The sequence below is a fragment of the Macaca nemestrina genome, chromosome 5 (assembly GCF_043159975.1).
Source record: "Macaca nemestrina isolate mMacNem1 chromosome 5, mMacNem.hap1, whole genome shotgun sequence".
Taxonomy (NCBI): Eukaryota; Metazoa; Chordata; class Mammalia; order Primates; family Cercopithecidae; genus Macaca; species Macaca nemestrina.
Genome location: NC_092129.1, coordinates 938,130 through 956,467, shown reverse-complemented (window position 1 = coordinate 956,467; position 18,338 = coordinate 938,130). Strand labels below are relative to the sequence as shown.

Below are 18,338 nucleotides of genomic sequence, written 5' to 3'. Positions count from 1 at the left end.
ATGCGAATGTGCTCCTTGCCTGGTCAGATCCCAGCGCAGGAAGGACGCACACCCTATAAACCACTAGGCCAAAAGGGTCATTCTGGCCACATCCAGCCTCACGTGAGATCGCAATCTCCTGTCACTCAGGGCCTGAGGGGGCGGGGCCTGAAGCCCCATACAATCACGGGCGCTGGGGTGGCGACCCGTCAATCAGGCACGCCCCCGGAAAGGAGAGGGCGGCTTCCGGGATCCGGCTGGCGGGCGCTTTGTCTCGCCTTCGCCACCGTAGGCTCTTCCTGTGAGTCTCCGCTGCTACTTCCTGGCTCTGGGAGGCCCGGTGCCTCTGCAGCAGCCTCGGCCACCCTGTGACCTGCGGGTGTTGGGACATCCTTAGCTGACGCCGGGACACCCGGGAAGCCGAGGAACGGTGAGTGGACTGCGCCTGGCTTCCCGAAGTGGGGAAGAGGGCTGGGTGAAACCTGTTGGAACCAGCCATGGGCTGCGGAACCTGCGGACTGAGTCTCCGCGGCGCAGCTGGGCCTCAGTCCCCTTCTGTGCAGGGCCGGGCGGGGCGGGCAGCGGGACCCCTGCGTCCTGTCTGTACCTGCCGGCGCCACTTCCGCCGGCCGGAGCCCTCTCGGGAACCCCGCGCCTCCCCCACCCAGGTAGTGCGGTGACCACGGGAGGGTGATCCGGGAGAGCCCCGACTCGGTGTGCGGGGTTCCAGCGTGGGAGGAGCTGTGGTTCACGGAGCTTCCAGTCCCACCTTTCTCCCCCTAAAATTAACCTGAGGCTTTGTTAAAACGTTAAAGGGCGTGTTTGAGCAAACGCGATTCATAAACGGGTACCGCAGTCATGGTTTGTGGTTTGGGGTCCACGGGAGGGGCGTAAATGAGAGTCTTTGATAAGGTGAATGAGGAAGCAAACCATACATATATATACACACACACATATATATACATATATACACACACACATATATATATATATATTTTTTTTTTTCTTCTTTTTTTTTGAGACGGAGTCTCACCCTGTCGCCAGGCTGGAGTGCAATGATGCAGTCTCAGCTCACTGCAACCTCTGACTCCCGGGTTCAAGCGATTCTTCTGCCTCAGCCTCCCAAGTAGCTGGGCTTATAGGCGCCACCACCACGTCCAGCTAATTTTTGTATGTTTAGTAGAGACAGGGTTTCGCCATGTTGGCTAGGTTGGTTTCGAACTCCTGACCTTGATTGATCACCCTCCTCGGCCTCCTAAAGCGCAGGGATTACAGGCGTGAGGCACCTTGGCCAAAATATTTTTCTGTTTCCAAACATTTTACATGAGAGGAAAGTGGAGAATAAATCATCTGACACTCTACTGTAAAAAAAATCTTTGTACCTCTCTTCTTTTCATCTTTCCTAAGTGTACATATTACCAAAATGTCTTTAGGTTGAGGTCCCCCCGTGAAAACTTGACAGGGTGTTGTGTCCTCAGCCACTCTCCTGTCTTTTCCTAGTCCTGGCATTTTAGAACTGTCTGGGGATGACCCAGGATACCCACAGTGGCCATGTCTATTGGAGGGTCTAGTGAGTATCAGCCCCCGGGGTCATCTCATCCCCAAGGACAGCCTGAGGTATGGGGTAGAGTCTCTCAGGGGAGCAGCTGGATGCTCTTGGCCTTAGAGGAATCTCCTGGTATAGTTTCATCTAAAATGGTGACCCCTTAGGGTCATTAAAATTTTAGGACATTAAAATTAATGGACAATACAATGTAATGTCATGAAAGTTAGGTCATTAAAATTATTCCTCCGGCCCGAGTTTTTATTCCTCGAAGACACATTGATGGTTTGCCAATTGGATGCTGATATTGAGAGGAAAAGGCAGAAATGATTTCTGCTCTCTAGCTTGTCTCAGACCTGTGAAGAGAGAAAAACCGTCCCAAAGGACAAGGAAAACCCACCCCAGAGAGGATGTGCAAGAACCTGAATATTAAAATGCACTTAAGGCACACAGGAGGACAAAGAGCAGTGCCAGTGCCTCGTAGGTGGTCATTGAGTACTTTACTGAACAGGATGGGTGTCCTAAGGGATAGAATGGCCTGCCGTGACACTTAGAAAGGTCTGCGTTGGAGTCAGTACTGCCTCTCCCTGAGTTTGTTACCTTGAAAAGGCTTGTCCTCTTATTTGAGTTTCAGGTTTTCACTGACTGTAAGATACATTTTGTCAGTACAGCTTGAAAGATAAAAATACTATTTCCAAAGAGGTAGGGTAAAATGATGTATTTCATTTGCTAAAAATTCGTATTTATTTCTTCCCCAGAGTGAGTGTAGTAAGTTTTAAAGTTCTGTTCTTTTTAAGGGTAATTTCAAATGGAATTGTAGGACTTAGCTTTGTAAATGCTACTGGTGAAATAAAAGTGTGTTAGATAAATTGATGATTTATAAAGATTCACCAAAATGTCAGTTCCCCTCTTGTAGCTTGGTGAAGAATTTATGACAGTGGACACATGTGTATCCTCTTATCTGGGTGTCTGAGTGTTGTTTTTTGTTTTTTGGAGATGCTGTCTTGCTCTGTAGCCTGGCTAGAGTGCAGTGGCGCCATCTCTGCTTACTGCAACCTCCGCCTCCCGAGTTCAAGTGATTCTCCTGTGTCAGCCTCCCGAGGAACTGGGATTATAGGCACCCACCACCACACCCAGCTAATTTTCATATTTTTAGTAAACACAGGGTTTTAGGCCTGGCACGGTGGCTTATGCCTGTAATCCCAGTCCTTTGGGAGGCCAAGGTGATTGGATCACGAGGTCAGGAGTTCCAGAGCAGCCTGGCCAACATGGTGAAACCCTGTCTCTACTAAAAATACGAAAAAATTAGCTGAGCGTGGTGGCAGGCACCTGTAATCCCAGCTACTCGGGAGGCTGAGGCAAGAGAATTGCTTGAACCCAGGAGATGGAGGTTGCAGTAAGCCAAGATCTTGCCACTGCACCCCAGCCCAAGGGACAATGCGAGACTCCGTCTCAAAAACAAATAAACAAACAACAAAAAGACGGGATTTTTGCCATGTTGGCCAGACTGGTCTCAACCTCCTAACCTCAGGTGATCCCCTGCCTCAGCCTCCCAAGGTGCTGGGATTACAGGCGTGAGCCACGACGCCTGGCCCACTCTATTTTCCTTTTATCCCCTAAATTTTAATATGTTTGAGTTTGTCTGTTCCTTTATCACTTTTTTCTTACATAAAAAAAATTCTGCCTAATCCTTCATTAAAAAAAAATCTTCCTGTGACTTCTGAAAGTATTCTGGTTTTATCTTTTGTATTTGAATATATAATAAGATGATTATTGTTCATGGAATAGAGAAGAATGCAATGCATTTTCCCAAGTAGATGCCAGCCTGGTTTGCCTCATAATTTAAAGTGCATGTAATTTCTTTTTCTATTCTATAGTGCCTACTCTATCATTCCTCAACTTTCCATATAGATGCTGGGTCATTAAGACTTTTTTTTTTTCCTTTGGTCTGCTTGCTCATCTCTTTGCTAACACTGTGCTGTCCTGAATATTTTTGCTTGAAAATCTTAGAAGTATGTTAGACAAGCCATCACTCTTTTTTTAGATGACTAAAAATGATTAGACATTGGTCATTTTTACTGCATATGAAAGAGTAGCTTTTCTTGCCTAAAACCACCTGATTTGGGAATTTATGTGGTTTCATAGGAATAGCATCTGGAAGTGGTGAAATTAATGTCATTTTAAAAAGCATGTGTCCTATTTCCTCTTATTCCTTTCTGCCTTGATATTGTGCAATAGAAATTTGAAAAATTGTTGTATTAGTATTGTTAAATATCAATTATTGGTTTTATTTACTACTCAATTAAATTTAATAAGCCTATTCTCTCTTGGTGTAATCACGTGGGATGGGTTCACTTCCACAGTTAACAAGTGACAGCACATGTAAAATATTGTCTACCAGGGAAATTCATTGAACACTTAGTGTTCAGACTGTGTTTTTGTGTCTGGTTCCCTAAGCACCACTGCAGTGACACAAAATAATAGACTTTCAGCAGAAGAAGTTTTGGAAAATATACTGCATAAGCCATTTAGATGCAGTGAGTCATTCTTATTACTTGGGTTGGTGGAATCCCTCTCAAAATGTAAGTTCCTAATACAAACAAAGATTGAACTTTGCGAGCAGGTATTTTTAAGAATAAGTAGTCTCAGGACTGATAATATTAACTCACTTATGCACATCAGGTAGGACTTTAGTATGACAGGTACTAGAAATGTACAAAGTGAAGTTAAAAGGTAACTCCTAGCAGCATATCGTAATCTCACTCCCTGGATTCTCTAATGAGATGGGTGTTTCTACTTTGCTGTTGCCTTTTTGAATAGTTCAATTCTAGCATTAGTACTGCTGTGTGGGAGGGAGTATGTGTGAACAGAGTAAGAGTTGTGACAATCAAGTCATAGAATAAATGCTTGGAAATTTTAGAATCATGTAAACAGCTTATGAATTGAGTATACATTCCCAGTGCTCTCAGTCTCACTCATCCTTCTATCCACATATGTGGAATGTTTTAGGACTCCATGGCTTTTGAGGATGTGGCTGTGAACTTTACCCAGCAGGAATGGGCTTTGCTAGATTCTTCTCAGAAGAATCTCTACAGAGAAGTGATGCAGGAAACCTGCAGGAACCTGGCTTCTGTAGCTAAGAATGACAACACATTTCACTTAATTACAGAAGTATTTCCCTATCATCAGTGCTATTTGTGATTTGGAATGGGGCAAGGGAATGATTTGGTGAATAAATCAGGCATGGGCACTGTGTACAATGAACATGAAATCTAGTAATGTTTCTATAGTTTGAAATAATTCATGATAATTTTGTGCATCTGCATTTTAGGAAAAAACGGAAAGACCAGAATATTGAAGATCACTTCAAAAAACGGGAAAGATAGAAGATAATTTGCACCGAGAAGAGGAAATAAAGTCCTCTGAAGGAATCTTAGCATGTCATGAATTTAAAAACAAGCAATCAAAGCAAATAAGAGTCACTTGAAATTCATTTCCTTTTAGAAAAATTTCACCCAAAATGTAACATACATCAGTGTAGCAGTCAGTGTTTGGAAAACAGTTTACTTGAAAATAGTACTACAAAATTGTATATATGAATGTTACTATTTTGGTCATAGCCATGTAGGTGGTAGCTGTGTTTTCAGTAGTAGCCCATTTACTTTCAAATAATTCAGTCATGGCACAAAAACAAAACCAAAACAAAACAAAAATGCATTTTCCCTAGTATTGGTAGCAGTGTAAGTCGAAGACCTATGAATGAGTAGAAAGTTATTAAACCAACCAATAGTAATGTGCTTGTCATTTTTTTTTACAGAAATCATATGGTACAGAGACTGTGTGAAAGCAAAGAAGGTAGTCAGTATGGTCAAGCTGTCAGCCACATTCCAAATCTTGATCTGAATGAGAACATTTCTACTGGATTAAAACAATGTGAATGCAGTATTTGTGGAAAAGTCTTTGTACATCATTCCCTCCTTAATAGGCACATCCTAGCTCACTCAGGATACAAACCATATGGAGAGAAGCAATATAAATGTGAACAGTGTGGGAAACTCTTTGTTTCTGTTCCAGGTGTTAGAAGACACAGGATAATGCACAGTGGAAATCCAGCTTATAAATGTACGATATGTGGGAAAGCTTTTCATTTTCTCAATTCAGTTGAAAGACATCAGAGAACTCACACAGGAGAAAAACCCTATAAATGTAAACAATGTGGTAAAGCGTTCATTGTTTCCGGTTCTTGTCTAATACATGGACGAACTCACACTGGAGAGAAACCCTACGAATGTAAGGAATGTGGGAAAACACTCAGATTTTCTTGTTTTAAGATGCATGAAAGGACTCACACTGGAGAGAGATGTACCAAATGTGATAAAGCCTTCAGCTGTTCCACTTCCCTTCATGACCATGGAAGCATTCATACTGGAGAGAGACCCTATGAATGTAAACAGTGTGGCAAAGCCTTTAGTTGTTTGAGTTCCCTTTGTAACCATAGATGTACTCATACTGGAGAGAAACCCTATGAATGTAAACAATGTGACCAAGCCTTCAGTCGCCTCAGTTCCCTTCACCTCCACGAAAGAATTCATACTGGAGAAAAACCCTATGAATGTAAAATGCGGTAAAGCCTACACTCGTTCCAGTTACCTTATGCGCCACTAAAGAAGTCATGATATAGAGGTTGGGTGTAGTGACTCAGCCTATAATCCCAGCACTTTGGGAGGCCAAGGTGTGTGTATTGCTTGAGCCCAGGAGTTCATAACCAGCCTGGATTAAAACAATGTGAAACAACCTGGGCATCGTGATGAAACCCTGTCTCTACAAAAAATAAAATAAAGCCGGGCCCGGTGGCTCATGCCAGCTACTCGGGAGGCTGAGGCAGGAGAATGGCGTGAACCTGGGAGGCGGAGCTTGCAGTGAGCCGAGATTGCACCACTGCGCTCCAGCTTGGGCGACAGAAGCAGACTCCGTCTCAAAACAAAAACAAAGAAAATAATTAGCTGGGCATGGTGGCACATTTCAGTTGCCTTAGTTCTTTTTCAAGGACATAAAAGGCCACAGGGGCTTGGGGGGAAGCCCTGTGCATGCGGATCACGAGGTCAGGAGATCGAGACCATCCTGGCCAACATGGTGAAACCTCGTCTCTACTAAAACTACAAAAATAGCTGGGTGTGGTAGCATATGCTTGTAATCCCAGCTACTCAGGAGGCTGAGGCAGGAGAATCACTTGAACCCAGGAGGCGGAGGTTGCAGGGAGCTGAGATTGTGCCACTGCACTCCAGCCTGGCGACAGAGTGAGACTCCATCTCAAAAATAAATAAATAAATAAATAAAGCCCCTTGAATGTAAGAAATGTGGTAAAACATTTACTCTTTCCCATTCCCTCATAAACATGAAAGAGCTCAGACTGCAGAGAAACCTTAAGAATGTAGGAAATGTGGTCAAGACTTCGGATTTTCCTGAAGATTTGGGAGGGGTCAGAGTGGAGAAAAGGTTTTGAATTTAAATTTATGGTAAGGCCTTCGGTTGTATTAGTTCCATTTGAAGACATCAGCTCATTCCTGAGAAAAACCCTATGAATGTCCAGAATGTTTGAGTGTTTCATTTCTCTCATACCCACTCAAGGACATATGAAAATGCACGCTGTAGCTGGCTGGACCTTGTAAATACAAGAACGTACACAGGATTAAAACTCTAATAGTTTAGAAACTGCAAGAATATTTTCAGTTTTAACATTTACTTGAAAAGCCGTGTGAAAACTCCCACGGGAAAGAAGTTCTATAAGTGAAGCTTTTCTAATTTGGAAAGCCTGATGCAAATTAATTATCATGCAGTGCTTGAAAAAAATCTATGAAATGTTACACAAGTTACAAGTATATTGTTTTTATCAGTGGCCCATTCTTAAAGAGTCTTGAGTATGCATTTCACCTTATTTTGCGGGGAAACCTTGAGGTAGGAGTTCTGTAAATGTTCTTTAAGCAGTAGTACTTGAATTTCATAGATGATATTTTCTTCAGTTTGTTGGTAGAATTTTTGTCTATTCATTTGATAATGTGCTGGATTCATGGTTGAATTTGGATGTTTTTCTAATATGTAGGTAAGTTTAATTTTTTTATTTCATTATTATTTCTTTTTGAGATGGAGCCTCACTCTGTTGCCCAGGCTAGAGTGCAGTGGTTCGATCTCGGCTCACTGCAACCTCCGCCCCCTGGGTTTAAGCGAGTCTCCTGCCTTAGCCTTCCGAATAGCTGGGACTACAGGTGAACGCCACTACATCCAGCTAATTCTTTGTATTTTTAGTAGAGACAGGGTTTCACCATGTTGGCTAGGCTGGTCTTGAACTCCTGACCTCATGATTTGCCCGCCTCGGCCTCCCAAAGTGCTGGGATTACAGGCATGAGCCACTGCGCCCGGTCAGGTAAGTTTCATTTGTATGTATTGTCCTGTGATTAATGGACCAGTGAATAATGATTGTGAATTCTTGGGATTGTCTTACTAGCCTCATTTGGCAAATTTTGATTTTCCCTTGTCCATTATACACATCCCACCTATTTTTATTAAATGAAAAACTACTCTTGATGTAAAGATATTTATTTTTTGCTAATAATGAGTTGGTATTAATTCCTAAGTACATACAGTTTACCCAGGAGACGGAGCTTGCAGTGCGCCGAGATCACACCACCGCATTCCAGCAAGGGTGACAGAGCGAGATTCTGTGTCAAAAAAAAAAAAAAAAAAAAAAAAAAGGAATATCCTCACTTTTTAAATGCTATACCACTCTCTACGCTCAAGTTAATCCCTGTTTGGGCCTGTGAGAGCTTACATCATCCTCCTGTATGTAATTAATAACTGATATCTGGCTTATCTGTTTAGTAATAGATGTTATATGTTTAACGGTGCCAGTAAACGTAGGGTGCTAATTCCTTCCTCACCAGTGGGGTGCATGAGACGCTATTGAAACAATTGGCAACACGAATGGAATGGACCAGCCCTCATGCAGGACACCAGCTCAACTTGACCTACCTGCTGTGGGCTGACTGTTCCGTAACACATCAGCAGTCACCTGGGTCAGAACCGTGAGCTGACGATGGGCGTTCCCTTTGGTCTGCACAGTGTTTTGTGGTCTTCAGGTGTTGTCATCTTCTTCCACACTAAAATGCTCTCATCTCCTAGACATCAATGTTTAACTGCACCCCAGCATGACCTTTGGCCTGTGCTTAGCAGGCAGTTTTGAGGCCCTGGCTTATGAATGCACAAAAGCACAGCACGTAAACCAACACATAAGTCCTAATTAGCAAGAATAAGGCTGTATGTCTGTAGTCCCTGCATCTGCTCTGGTCACCATCTCTGTGTGCTTAGGGCAGCCATGTGAACATTATTAATTATTTTACACTCCAAGACAATAGTTATTATGTAAGCAGAAGTAGTGGCCTTGTTTGTTTCTTGTGCTGCTGCTCCCCTTGCTGCTGTACCATACACCCTCCTGATGAGGTGTACATCTATGGTGCCTCATGGTTCAGGCACTGCTGAGTAAAGAAAATGGGAAGAAATAGTTTGATATTAGCCCCCACCGAAGCATATGAAGAAGCGTCTCAGCTGCTTTCATTGAAAAATTCCTGACCAGTGTGTGGGCTTTTCTTATCACTGCTGCTTATCAGCATGTCAAAAGTCTCATCTTCGGACTGCAAGTCTTGACGGCCTTAGTTATAGTGGCCTTACTGCATGTGGAGCTAACCCCAGGAAGATGGAGTGACACTCTCTGGAGGATTAGGTGGTCTCCTCCAATGTGGGTTGATGGGCTTCTGAACTCTTTCCTTTAACCATGCAGAGAGTCTACACTGCCAGTGATCATGTGCCACAACTCTATAGATGTAGAAATTCAAAATATTCTGAAATAGTTTCCATTGAAAGGAAATAGAAAAGCGGTCTGGTGCCACGCTCCGGTTAAGAGAACTAGTAGATGGCTCACAAGAACACTCTGTCGCTACTGTCTGTGCCTCTGTCACAGCAAATATCCTGATCCTTCAGTTTTAAGAGTGCAGGGCCATTTTCTTCCCTTTCTTACTGGTAGTTCTCAAGATAACTGTATGGTATGCTGGGAAGGCAATATCCTGATAATCAAGTGACATTGGTCAGAACAGCCCAGCCTCTGTTATAGGCCCTGCTCGAAACGGAATTGCCTTTAACGCTTGTGTCCAGCAAACCACATCCTGGGAGAAAACCCAATGTGGGCTTATTTCTGGGGTCCCTCAGTTGTAGTGCAAGTGAAGCATTTATAGTCAAAACTCCATCCATCTGCTCTGGGTAGCCTTCCTGATCTTGTGGTAGTGGTTCATATTGAATCCTAGACTTCTGTTGTCTTTTGTTTGCTATTTGTAAGTAATAAATTCACTTCATGGAATTTATCTATGAATGTATTTGGCCTCATTGTACTCAGAAAAGTTGGTAGCCATTGCACAGTGAACCCGCTTCATAATTGGTGAAAACACCTATGGCCCCCTTGTGCCACAGCAAGGAGGTTCATTCAGCCAAACATAAACTTCACGTTTATAAAACCCTATAGCACAATTATTACCATGTGGGAGGCCTTTAACAATGGTGATGCTGATTTGAAAAACTCTGAAGGAAGAAATTTACCCAAATGGGTTGGGTACATGGGAGTTCCTCCTAATTCCAAGAAACCCTTACTCCCCTCCACCTAAAAACAGTGGAGAGGCCGGGTGCGGTGGCTCAGGCCTGTAATCCGAGCACTTTGGGAGGCCGAGGTGGGCAGATCACAAGGTCAGGGGTTCCAGACCAGCCTGACTAACATGGGGAAGGGCCATCTCTACTAAAAATACAAAAATTAGCTGGGCGTGGTGGCAGGCACCTGTAATCCCAGCAACTCGGGAGGCTGAGGCAGGAGAATCGCTTGAACCTGGGAGGCGGAGGTTACAGTGAGTTGAGACAATGCCACTGCACTCCAGCCTAGGTGACAGGGCAAGACTCCGTCTCGGGGGGGGGGGGGAAGTGGATAAGAACTGAAACAGGTTAAAAATTTCAACTAATTGGAAATGCAAGTTTACAAAAATAATATTTAAAATAAAAGGTTAAATGAGTGCTCATTGAATTTTATGCCTCCACAAAATAGGTTGTGAGTTAACTTCCACATTTATTGAAAGCCACCAAAGTTGGGAAGCCTCCGTGTCTGAAATTCACAGGTGCTCAAATAAGAATTATACCTCGGGATACCCCAAAGTTTAAATATGGTATCCCCTATGATATTATGAGGAATTACTGTACATAAATCAGGTTGTCTTCCTTTAACTCTGAAAATCATATTATCTTGCCTAAATTCTCCATAACGCATTGCTCCGCAGTATCCTATAATGGACATGGCTTTTCTGACCAATGAGCACTAAAATTAAGTGTGTGAGACTCACCTATGTTCTTATCAAAATGGAAATCCCTGAATCCCACCAGTTAGAATAACATGACAGAATGTCAGATTTATGGAATATATAAGTTTTCTGTAAGGTTATTAGGTATTTATTCCATTTTATTAGTAGATATCAATATATATAGATTACCTATTTCTCCTGTGTTTTAGTATTAATAGATTGTGTCTTTTAATTCATCCAGTTGGTCTAAGTTACCAAGTTTGTGGGTTATGGAGATTGTAATATTCTTTATGATTTTATCATCCATGGGCTCTCTAATATAAAGGCTTCTTTTAATTCTTAAAGTATTAGGTTGGTGCAAAAGTAATTATGGTTTTGGACCATGAATTTTAAATTTGTATAACTAGGCTGCAACACATCTTTATTAATCAAAATAGAACCCATTACAATGGGCTGGGCACAGTGGCTCACGCCTGTAATCCCAGCACTTTGGGAGGCTGAGGCAGGCAGATCAGGAGGTCAGGAGTTTGAGACCAGCCTGACCAACATGGTGAAATCCCGTCTCTACTAAAAAGACAAAAAGTAGCCGGGAGTGGTGGCATGTGTCTGTAATCCCAGCTACTCAAGAGGCTGAGACAGGAGAATCTCTTGAACCCAGGAGGCAGAGGTTGCGGTGAGCTGAGATTGCACCTTTGCACTCTGGCCTGGGTGACAGAGTGAGACTCTGTGAAAAAAAAAAAAAAGGAAAAAGAAAAGAAACCATTACAATGAATACATTTTTGCCAATGAGAAATAAACTTGTTTATTCTGTGCTTTCAGGGTTGGATGAACTCTTGAAAAGCATTTTCTGCATCCTGCTGGTTGTGTACTTGTTTTCCCTGCAAAAAGTTGTCAAGATGCTTAAAGAAGTGGTAGTTGGTTGGCGGTAGTGGAAGTAGTATCATCATCTCTTCCTTTAGATGACAGGAACAATATCACAGGGTGGGTGTACACCCTGTGTGTTTTTGGAAGCAATGTCATTCTCTCTTCTTTTAGGTTTTAGGATTCATATCACAGGCGGCGTATACACCCCTTGTTATATTGGATAGAATCTCATTTTCTTTCAACCTGTATCTTTAGAACAATATCCCATGGCAGCTGTCCATCCCTTCAATATTGGTACTAACACCATCTTCTCCTTTCCTGGATATAAGAAACAGTATCACAGGAGGGGTGTACACCCCTTGCAATACTGGTAGTAATATCACCTCTCCCCTGTGGTTATTAAGGACAAAATCCCAAGGTGGCTGTATGGTTCCTACTTTATTGGGAGTAGTATCATCCACTCACCCTCTGAATAAGAGGAACCATATCACTGAAGAAGTGTCCACCCACTTCGATATTGTCAGCCATGTCATCTTCTTCCCGCCTGGATATTAGGAACGATATCCTAGGGTTGGGGGCTGTGTACACCCACTGCGATATCGAAAGTAAAATCAGCCTCTTTCCCGCTGGATATTAGGAACTCTATCACAGGTGTGTGTGCACCTTCTCGTATATTGGGAGTACTATGAGCCTCCACCCCTCTGCATATTAGGAACAATATACAGGGGGCAGGGTGGTTACAGCCCCTGTGATATTGAGAGCAATAGTCTTCTCTTTCCCCTGTACCTTAGGGTCTACATCACAGTGGTCTGTACACCTTCTGTGATATTAGGATTAATGTTGTCCTCTCCCCTACTGAATGTCAAAAACAGTATCACAGAAGGGTGTACACCCCCTGCGATATGGCCAGTAATATCATCGTCTCTACCTTTGGATACTAGGAACAACATCACAGAGGGTGTGTACACTCCCCTGTGATATAGGGCATAATATTATCCTCTCTTCCCCTGGATATTAGGACCGATATCCCTGGTGGTGGGAGGTGGAGTACATTAAGAATAATATCACTGGGTGGGTGTACACCCCCTGCGATACTGGGTGTAGTATCATCCTCGCTTCCCTAGGATATTAAGAACAATATCACAGGAGGGGTGTACCGCCACAGCCCCTGCGTTTTTGGGAGCAATAGCATCTTCTCCCCCTCTCAATATAAGGAACAATATCCTAGGGTGGGTGTACATGCCCTGCGATATTGGGCGTAATGTCTTCGTCTTCCAACGTGGATATTGGGTGTAGTGTCACAGGGGGGTGTAAGCCTTCTTCAATATTGGGTGCAATATCACCCTCTCCCCTCAGGATTGTAGGCAAAATATCAAAGGAGTTTTACAACACATGCGATATGAGCAGTAATGTCATCCTCTCCCCACCTAGACGTTAGAAACTGTATCACAGGCTACTGTACACTTCTTGCGATATTGGGAGTCATATCATCCTCTCCCATCATGGATATTAAGAACAATATTACAAAGGAGGTGTACACCCCCTGTCATATTGAGAGAAATATGTTGCTCTCCCTTTCGGGATATTAGGAACAATATCGCAGGAGGTGTGTATAACCACTGCGATATTGGGAGTAATATCATCCTCTCTCCCTGAATATAAGAAACAATATCACAGGAGGATGTACACACCCTGTGATATTGGGAGTCACATCATTTTCTCTCCCTCTGGATATTCGGAACAATATCACAGTGGATATGTACACCCCCTGCGATATTGCCACGAGTATCATCGTCTCCCTCCCAGGATATAGGGAACAATATCACAAGGGGGTGTGCATCCCCTGCAATACTGGGAGTAATATCTTCCTCTCCCCCGCTGGCTATTAGGAGCAATGTCACAGAAGGGGTGTACACTCCCTGCTCTATTGGGAGTGATATCTTCCTCTACTTCCCTGGATATTAGGAACAATGTCACTAGGGAGTGTACACCTCCTGCAATATTGAGACTAATATCATCCTCTCGCCCCCTGGATGTTAGGAACCATATTGCAGGGGTGGTGTACATCCCCTGCGAAATCGGAAGAAATATCATCCTCTCCACCTTTGGAACACTTTTTAACATAGCTTCGTATGTGGGGAGGACTCGAGTGATTAATCGAATGTTTCATCAGGTGCGGTTCTTCTGTTTCCCAGTTTTGACACAACATTTGGTGAAATTTCCAGGGACTCCTGTGGTCAGCTTCACGGTTTCACTGTGTCACTTTCTAATGCAGTATTCTTTGGGAGTCTTTCAAATTAAGTGCCATCATTTAAAAATAAGTTTTATAATATGCAGTTTCAGGTGAATTCTTTACCTTCGTGTCTCAGGCAGTAGCTACCTACCTGTGAGTTGTCAGAAAGGTTCACGCAGTTTTCCAGGGCGGCCTTTGCATTTACTGGAACTATTAAGAGCTCATTCCTGCTTCGGCCGTGATTGACACGCAGTGCACGTGAGGCCGTGTGTGGCTTAGTGTCTTCTGCAGGCTTAGAGGTCACTTTCTGTTCTTCCCCAAGCCTGCTCTGCTGTGCCGAGTGTTCACTGCGGGCGACGGTCACACTGTCTGGCACATGCCACCGATGCCACAGGGCAGGCTCCATGTATTGGAGCCTGCAGAATGGCAGAGTCCGGCCTCCTCGCCGCCCTTCAGGGGGAGCAAAAAGCGCAAGCCTGTTATCAGAGCTGTGCTAGCCCAGAAAGCCTCCGAACAGGTTTAATTTAGGAATCAGCTCCTACCAACTGCCCATGTTTAGGATATGTTTGAGTTTTTGTGATTTTTCCTGCACTGAAGCTACTGGGCTGGCTCTGAGTCACTGTCACGGGACTTCAGGTTGCCCCGACGGGAAGCGGAGGGGGAGGAGGGCCGCACAGAGGCTTGTGGCCGTGATAATGAAGGGCTTGTTGCCTCTTGGGACAGCGAGTTCAAACTCTTTGTAATTGTCAGCGTAAATAGTGACCCGCTGAGGACATGGCTGTAATTCAGGGTGGCATGGTGGATTGTCATCCTTGATATCAGGTACCTGCCTCTAAAATGACGGTACCCGTAGTGCAGCTCCAGGAGGGCAGCTCCTGCCAAACACACATGCTCCTGGGCCCGCGCCTGAAGCCACGGTCGTGCTGCCAGCCAGGCCTGCAGCTGTGGGTGCAGCGGGGTCTTCATGGCACTGAGCGCCTCCCTCGTTTGCTTGTGGGGCCCAGCCCTCCGTCCCTCCCTGTCCCCAGTGCGGCTTCTCCCAGGGTTCTCCCAGCCCCGTGCACACCTCCGTCTTCACAGCTTCCCTAGTTTTCTCGTGGGCGGCCCAGGTGGGCGCCTGGGCAGGGATCGTGTGTTAGTCGAGTTCTTTCCAGCCTTCCCTGGCTAGTGGCTCAACAGGTCCCTTCAGATGAGTCAGCCAGCTGTGTGCCCGCGTGTTCAGGATACTTGTCAGGGTCCTTCCTCAGAGCAAGACCGACACTCACCTCCTCCATAGGACTTTGGAGCCCGCCCTGGAGAGACGCCAGCCACATCCAGAGGGGCCGCCCGGGTCCCCGCGGGCTAGTGAGAGTGACTTCTGAGCCACTTGAGGCCCCACTTTGTGTTCCTACACCCCACAAAGTCACTTAAAGCGCCATGTTCTGGTGCCGTGTGCCTCTCGAGTGTGGCACACAAGCCTGGACGGGGATCTGAGCGGGCGCTGCCTTCCTCAGGCTGCGCTTGTGTTTTAGGGCCCCAGGAACACTCGTGGCTGTGATTCTAGCCACTGTCTCGGCTTCCCTAGAGGGTTTCACCCGCAGCCTGAGGGCAACATCGGCAGCCACCGAGGAGCCAGCAGGTCCGACGTTGGTCTCACTCAGTCCTTCTCGACTTTGGTGACAGAGGAGACAGCAAAACTTCAGCTGGGAGCCCCAGGCCTTCTCTGCTTGGGGCCCTGGGACTGACATAGCACAGATCCTGCCATCCATGTGCTGGGGGCCCCGCTGTGCGGCTCCCTCCTCTGGTCAGGGGCCGCTCCCTTGGGCTGGGCAGCTCCGGGTCCTCGCACTCAGGGGCTCAGGGCGGGTCCTGGATGCAGAGAGAAGGAGAAGGGCGGCGGTTTGAGCGCAACTGTGTTGGCTTCATCTTCTGCCTCTTGTCGCTAAATACATTTGCAAGGTTTTCCAGATGAAAACTCAGAAGGGATTTTTAATGACTGGAATCTGTGAATTCCATGGAAGCCAAGTCTGACCACCTCTTTCACCCATCTCACTTCTCCCCGTTGGGGCTGATTTTGGCAGCGATCATAGAGGCAGGGACGCAAGGGATGGTGGCCAGCCCTTGGCCCTGTGTCCCTCCTCTCCTTCCCTCAGCGCCACAGCATTTCGGTGTCATCCTCTTCCCTGCATGTGTCCTCTTGAAAACCAAGTGCGGCTGGAGGGAGATGCCTGTGCCCACTCCTGTGACCTTCCCGGCCAGGCTGGCTGCAGCGGCCCCTCGGCAGGCATCTTTGTGGTGCTGCCTCCGTGCCCCTCCCATCACCTGAGGCTCGTGCTCCTGAATCTTCACGCGTGTGCTCTGTGCAGCCACCTCACGGGCTCCCTGGGAACGGAGACAGTGTCTCACACTGGTCAGAATGCTCTTCTCTGTCCACTGAATAGTCCAACACAGAATCATTCCTCTGTGATTATTTACGCTTTGTTATGTAGAACTGGAATAAAGAAAAAGTGAATTTAGACATTACAGCCATCAGGTTGAAGCTTAGTAATTGCATTAGGGAATTAAATGGAAGCATTTGAGCTGCTCGAGTTCTAATTCCACATCTTCGTATCCCCATCACCCCATACCCAGTGTCTAACAGAGCTCTTGGTCTAGGAGTTTCTTGATAGATGCTTACTGAATTGAACTGGACTGAGCTTAACATTCCCACCCAGAGTTAGAAGCCAGTCCCTGAACAAATTGCGTTTAGAACATGAATTTGACGTTACTGTGGTAAGGGGTATCCTACACGTCATAATTCCTAGTCAATATCGGGTATTTAGTCAAATAGACTCAAGTATAGAGAAGCATAGGCCCATCTGGCAAAAGGACAAGGCACGCTGCTTTAGGTCCAGGTCCCCAATATCAACTATGAAAATAAAACGTCAACTCCAATGACAGCCCTGTCCTCAGCTGGTCACTGTTTACGCTAACAATTATAAACAGCTTGAACTTGCTGTCCTGAGAGGCAACACACCCTCCATTCTCTCTGCAGTGTAGCTGCCTTGGTGGATGGAACATGCCCCTCCTCCCTCCCTCCCCCATCCCTCCCTCCCCCCTTCTCTCTCCCTCCTTCCCCCTTCCTCTCTCCCTCCTTCCCCCCTCCTTCTTCCTATCTTCTCTCACTTTTCTCCCCCCACCTTTTCTCCTGGACAAGGGGCAGAAGAGAGGAGACCTCCGGAATCTTCTGCTTCATCCAAGCAGCTTGGGGGCAGCATCAACAGCTGCAATTTGGCTGCCCCAGCAGGTGCCTCAGGGCAGCCTTTCTAATGGGAATCCTGGAATCATGTCTTTCCTTAATGTGTCCTAAAGGCTGGAGGACATGAAGTGAAACAATGCTCCATGCTCAGTCCTGTGATTTTGTGTATTTATTGGACTTACTTTGAAATTTAACTAAATGATACCCAAGGTAGAGCATGAAAAAAAAGAAAAAACAGGCTATGGTGTTTGAAAAACAAACAAAACCGTTTGGTTTGTTGGTTTGTTCTTAGACCTTCACAGGCTCCTAGGTCACACGTTTCAGTTCTCAGCAAGTGACATTCTCTGCAGAAGCTGTGTCAGTCTCTTGTTTGATGATGTCAGCCACAGCAGAAAGAAGCACTCCGTAGGCCCCGTGCTCAGCACCTTGGCGTGAGCTCCTGCCATCTTCTGTTCATGCTCATCACAGCTCTGTGTAGTGGGCATCCTCCTGATCCCTGTGGGAGGATGGAGGATGGAGGCGGAAGGGTGAGTGATGGCAGGATCACATGAGGGGTCTCTCCGGAGGTAGGGAGGGGAACCAGCCCAGGACCTTAGTGCCCATCGCATCCTTCTTCCTCCTCCTCTGCCTCTCTGTGACTGTTTGACTCAGGCTGCAGGGACAGACATGAGTACGTGCAGAGCCTGTGTGCACCCCTGGGAATGTGTGCTCATATTGGCAGGGAGGGATGTGAGTGTGTACAGAGCGTGTGTGCACACCTTGGCGGTGTATGCTGGCATTGGCAGGGACAGATGTGAGCGCGTATGGAATGTGTGTGCACACCTTGGGGATGTGTGCTGGCATTGGCAGGGACAGATGTGTACAGAGCGTGTGTGCACACCTCGGGGTGTATGCTGTTGTTGGCATGGACAGACGTGAGCGTGTACAGAGCGTGTGTGCACACCTGGGGGTGTGTGCTGGTGTTGATAGGGACAGATGTGTACAGAGCGTGTGTGCACACCTGGGGGTGTGTGCTTATGTTGTTTTGTAACCGGCAAATACGTGGCCCGTTGTGTCGGGCGGCCCTGCGCCCATGCTGAGTCCATCAGTGGCCCTCAGGTTGGGGTCTCCATCTGCCCA

General features: G+C 45.9%; 1 protein-coding gene across 6 annotated transcripts in view; it reads left to right on the top strand.

Moving 5' to 3' along the window:
* Window positions 1-238: 238 nt before the first annotated feature.
* The window catches only part of LOC139363250 (disco-interacting protein 2 homolog C-like), a 179,438-nt gene continuing 161,338 nt past the window's right edge, over window positions 239-18,338 (top strand). For 4 of the 6 annotated variants that reach the window (XR_011623190.1, XM_071096138.1, XM_071096141.1 and 1 more), the window contains exon 1: window positions 4,724-6,136. Coding sequence is in view for 5 of the 6 variants with exons in the window: in XM_071096138.1 (XP_070952239.1) it covers window positions 5,347-6,136 (790 nt within the window). In the remaining variant the exon portion in view is untranslated. Of the gene's footprint in view, window positions 410-4,723; window positions 6,137-18,338 lie in introns of those variants that run through there. The other 2 variants (XM_071096139.1, XM_071096142.1) reach the window with 2 other exon arrangements.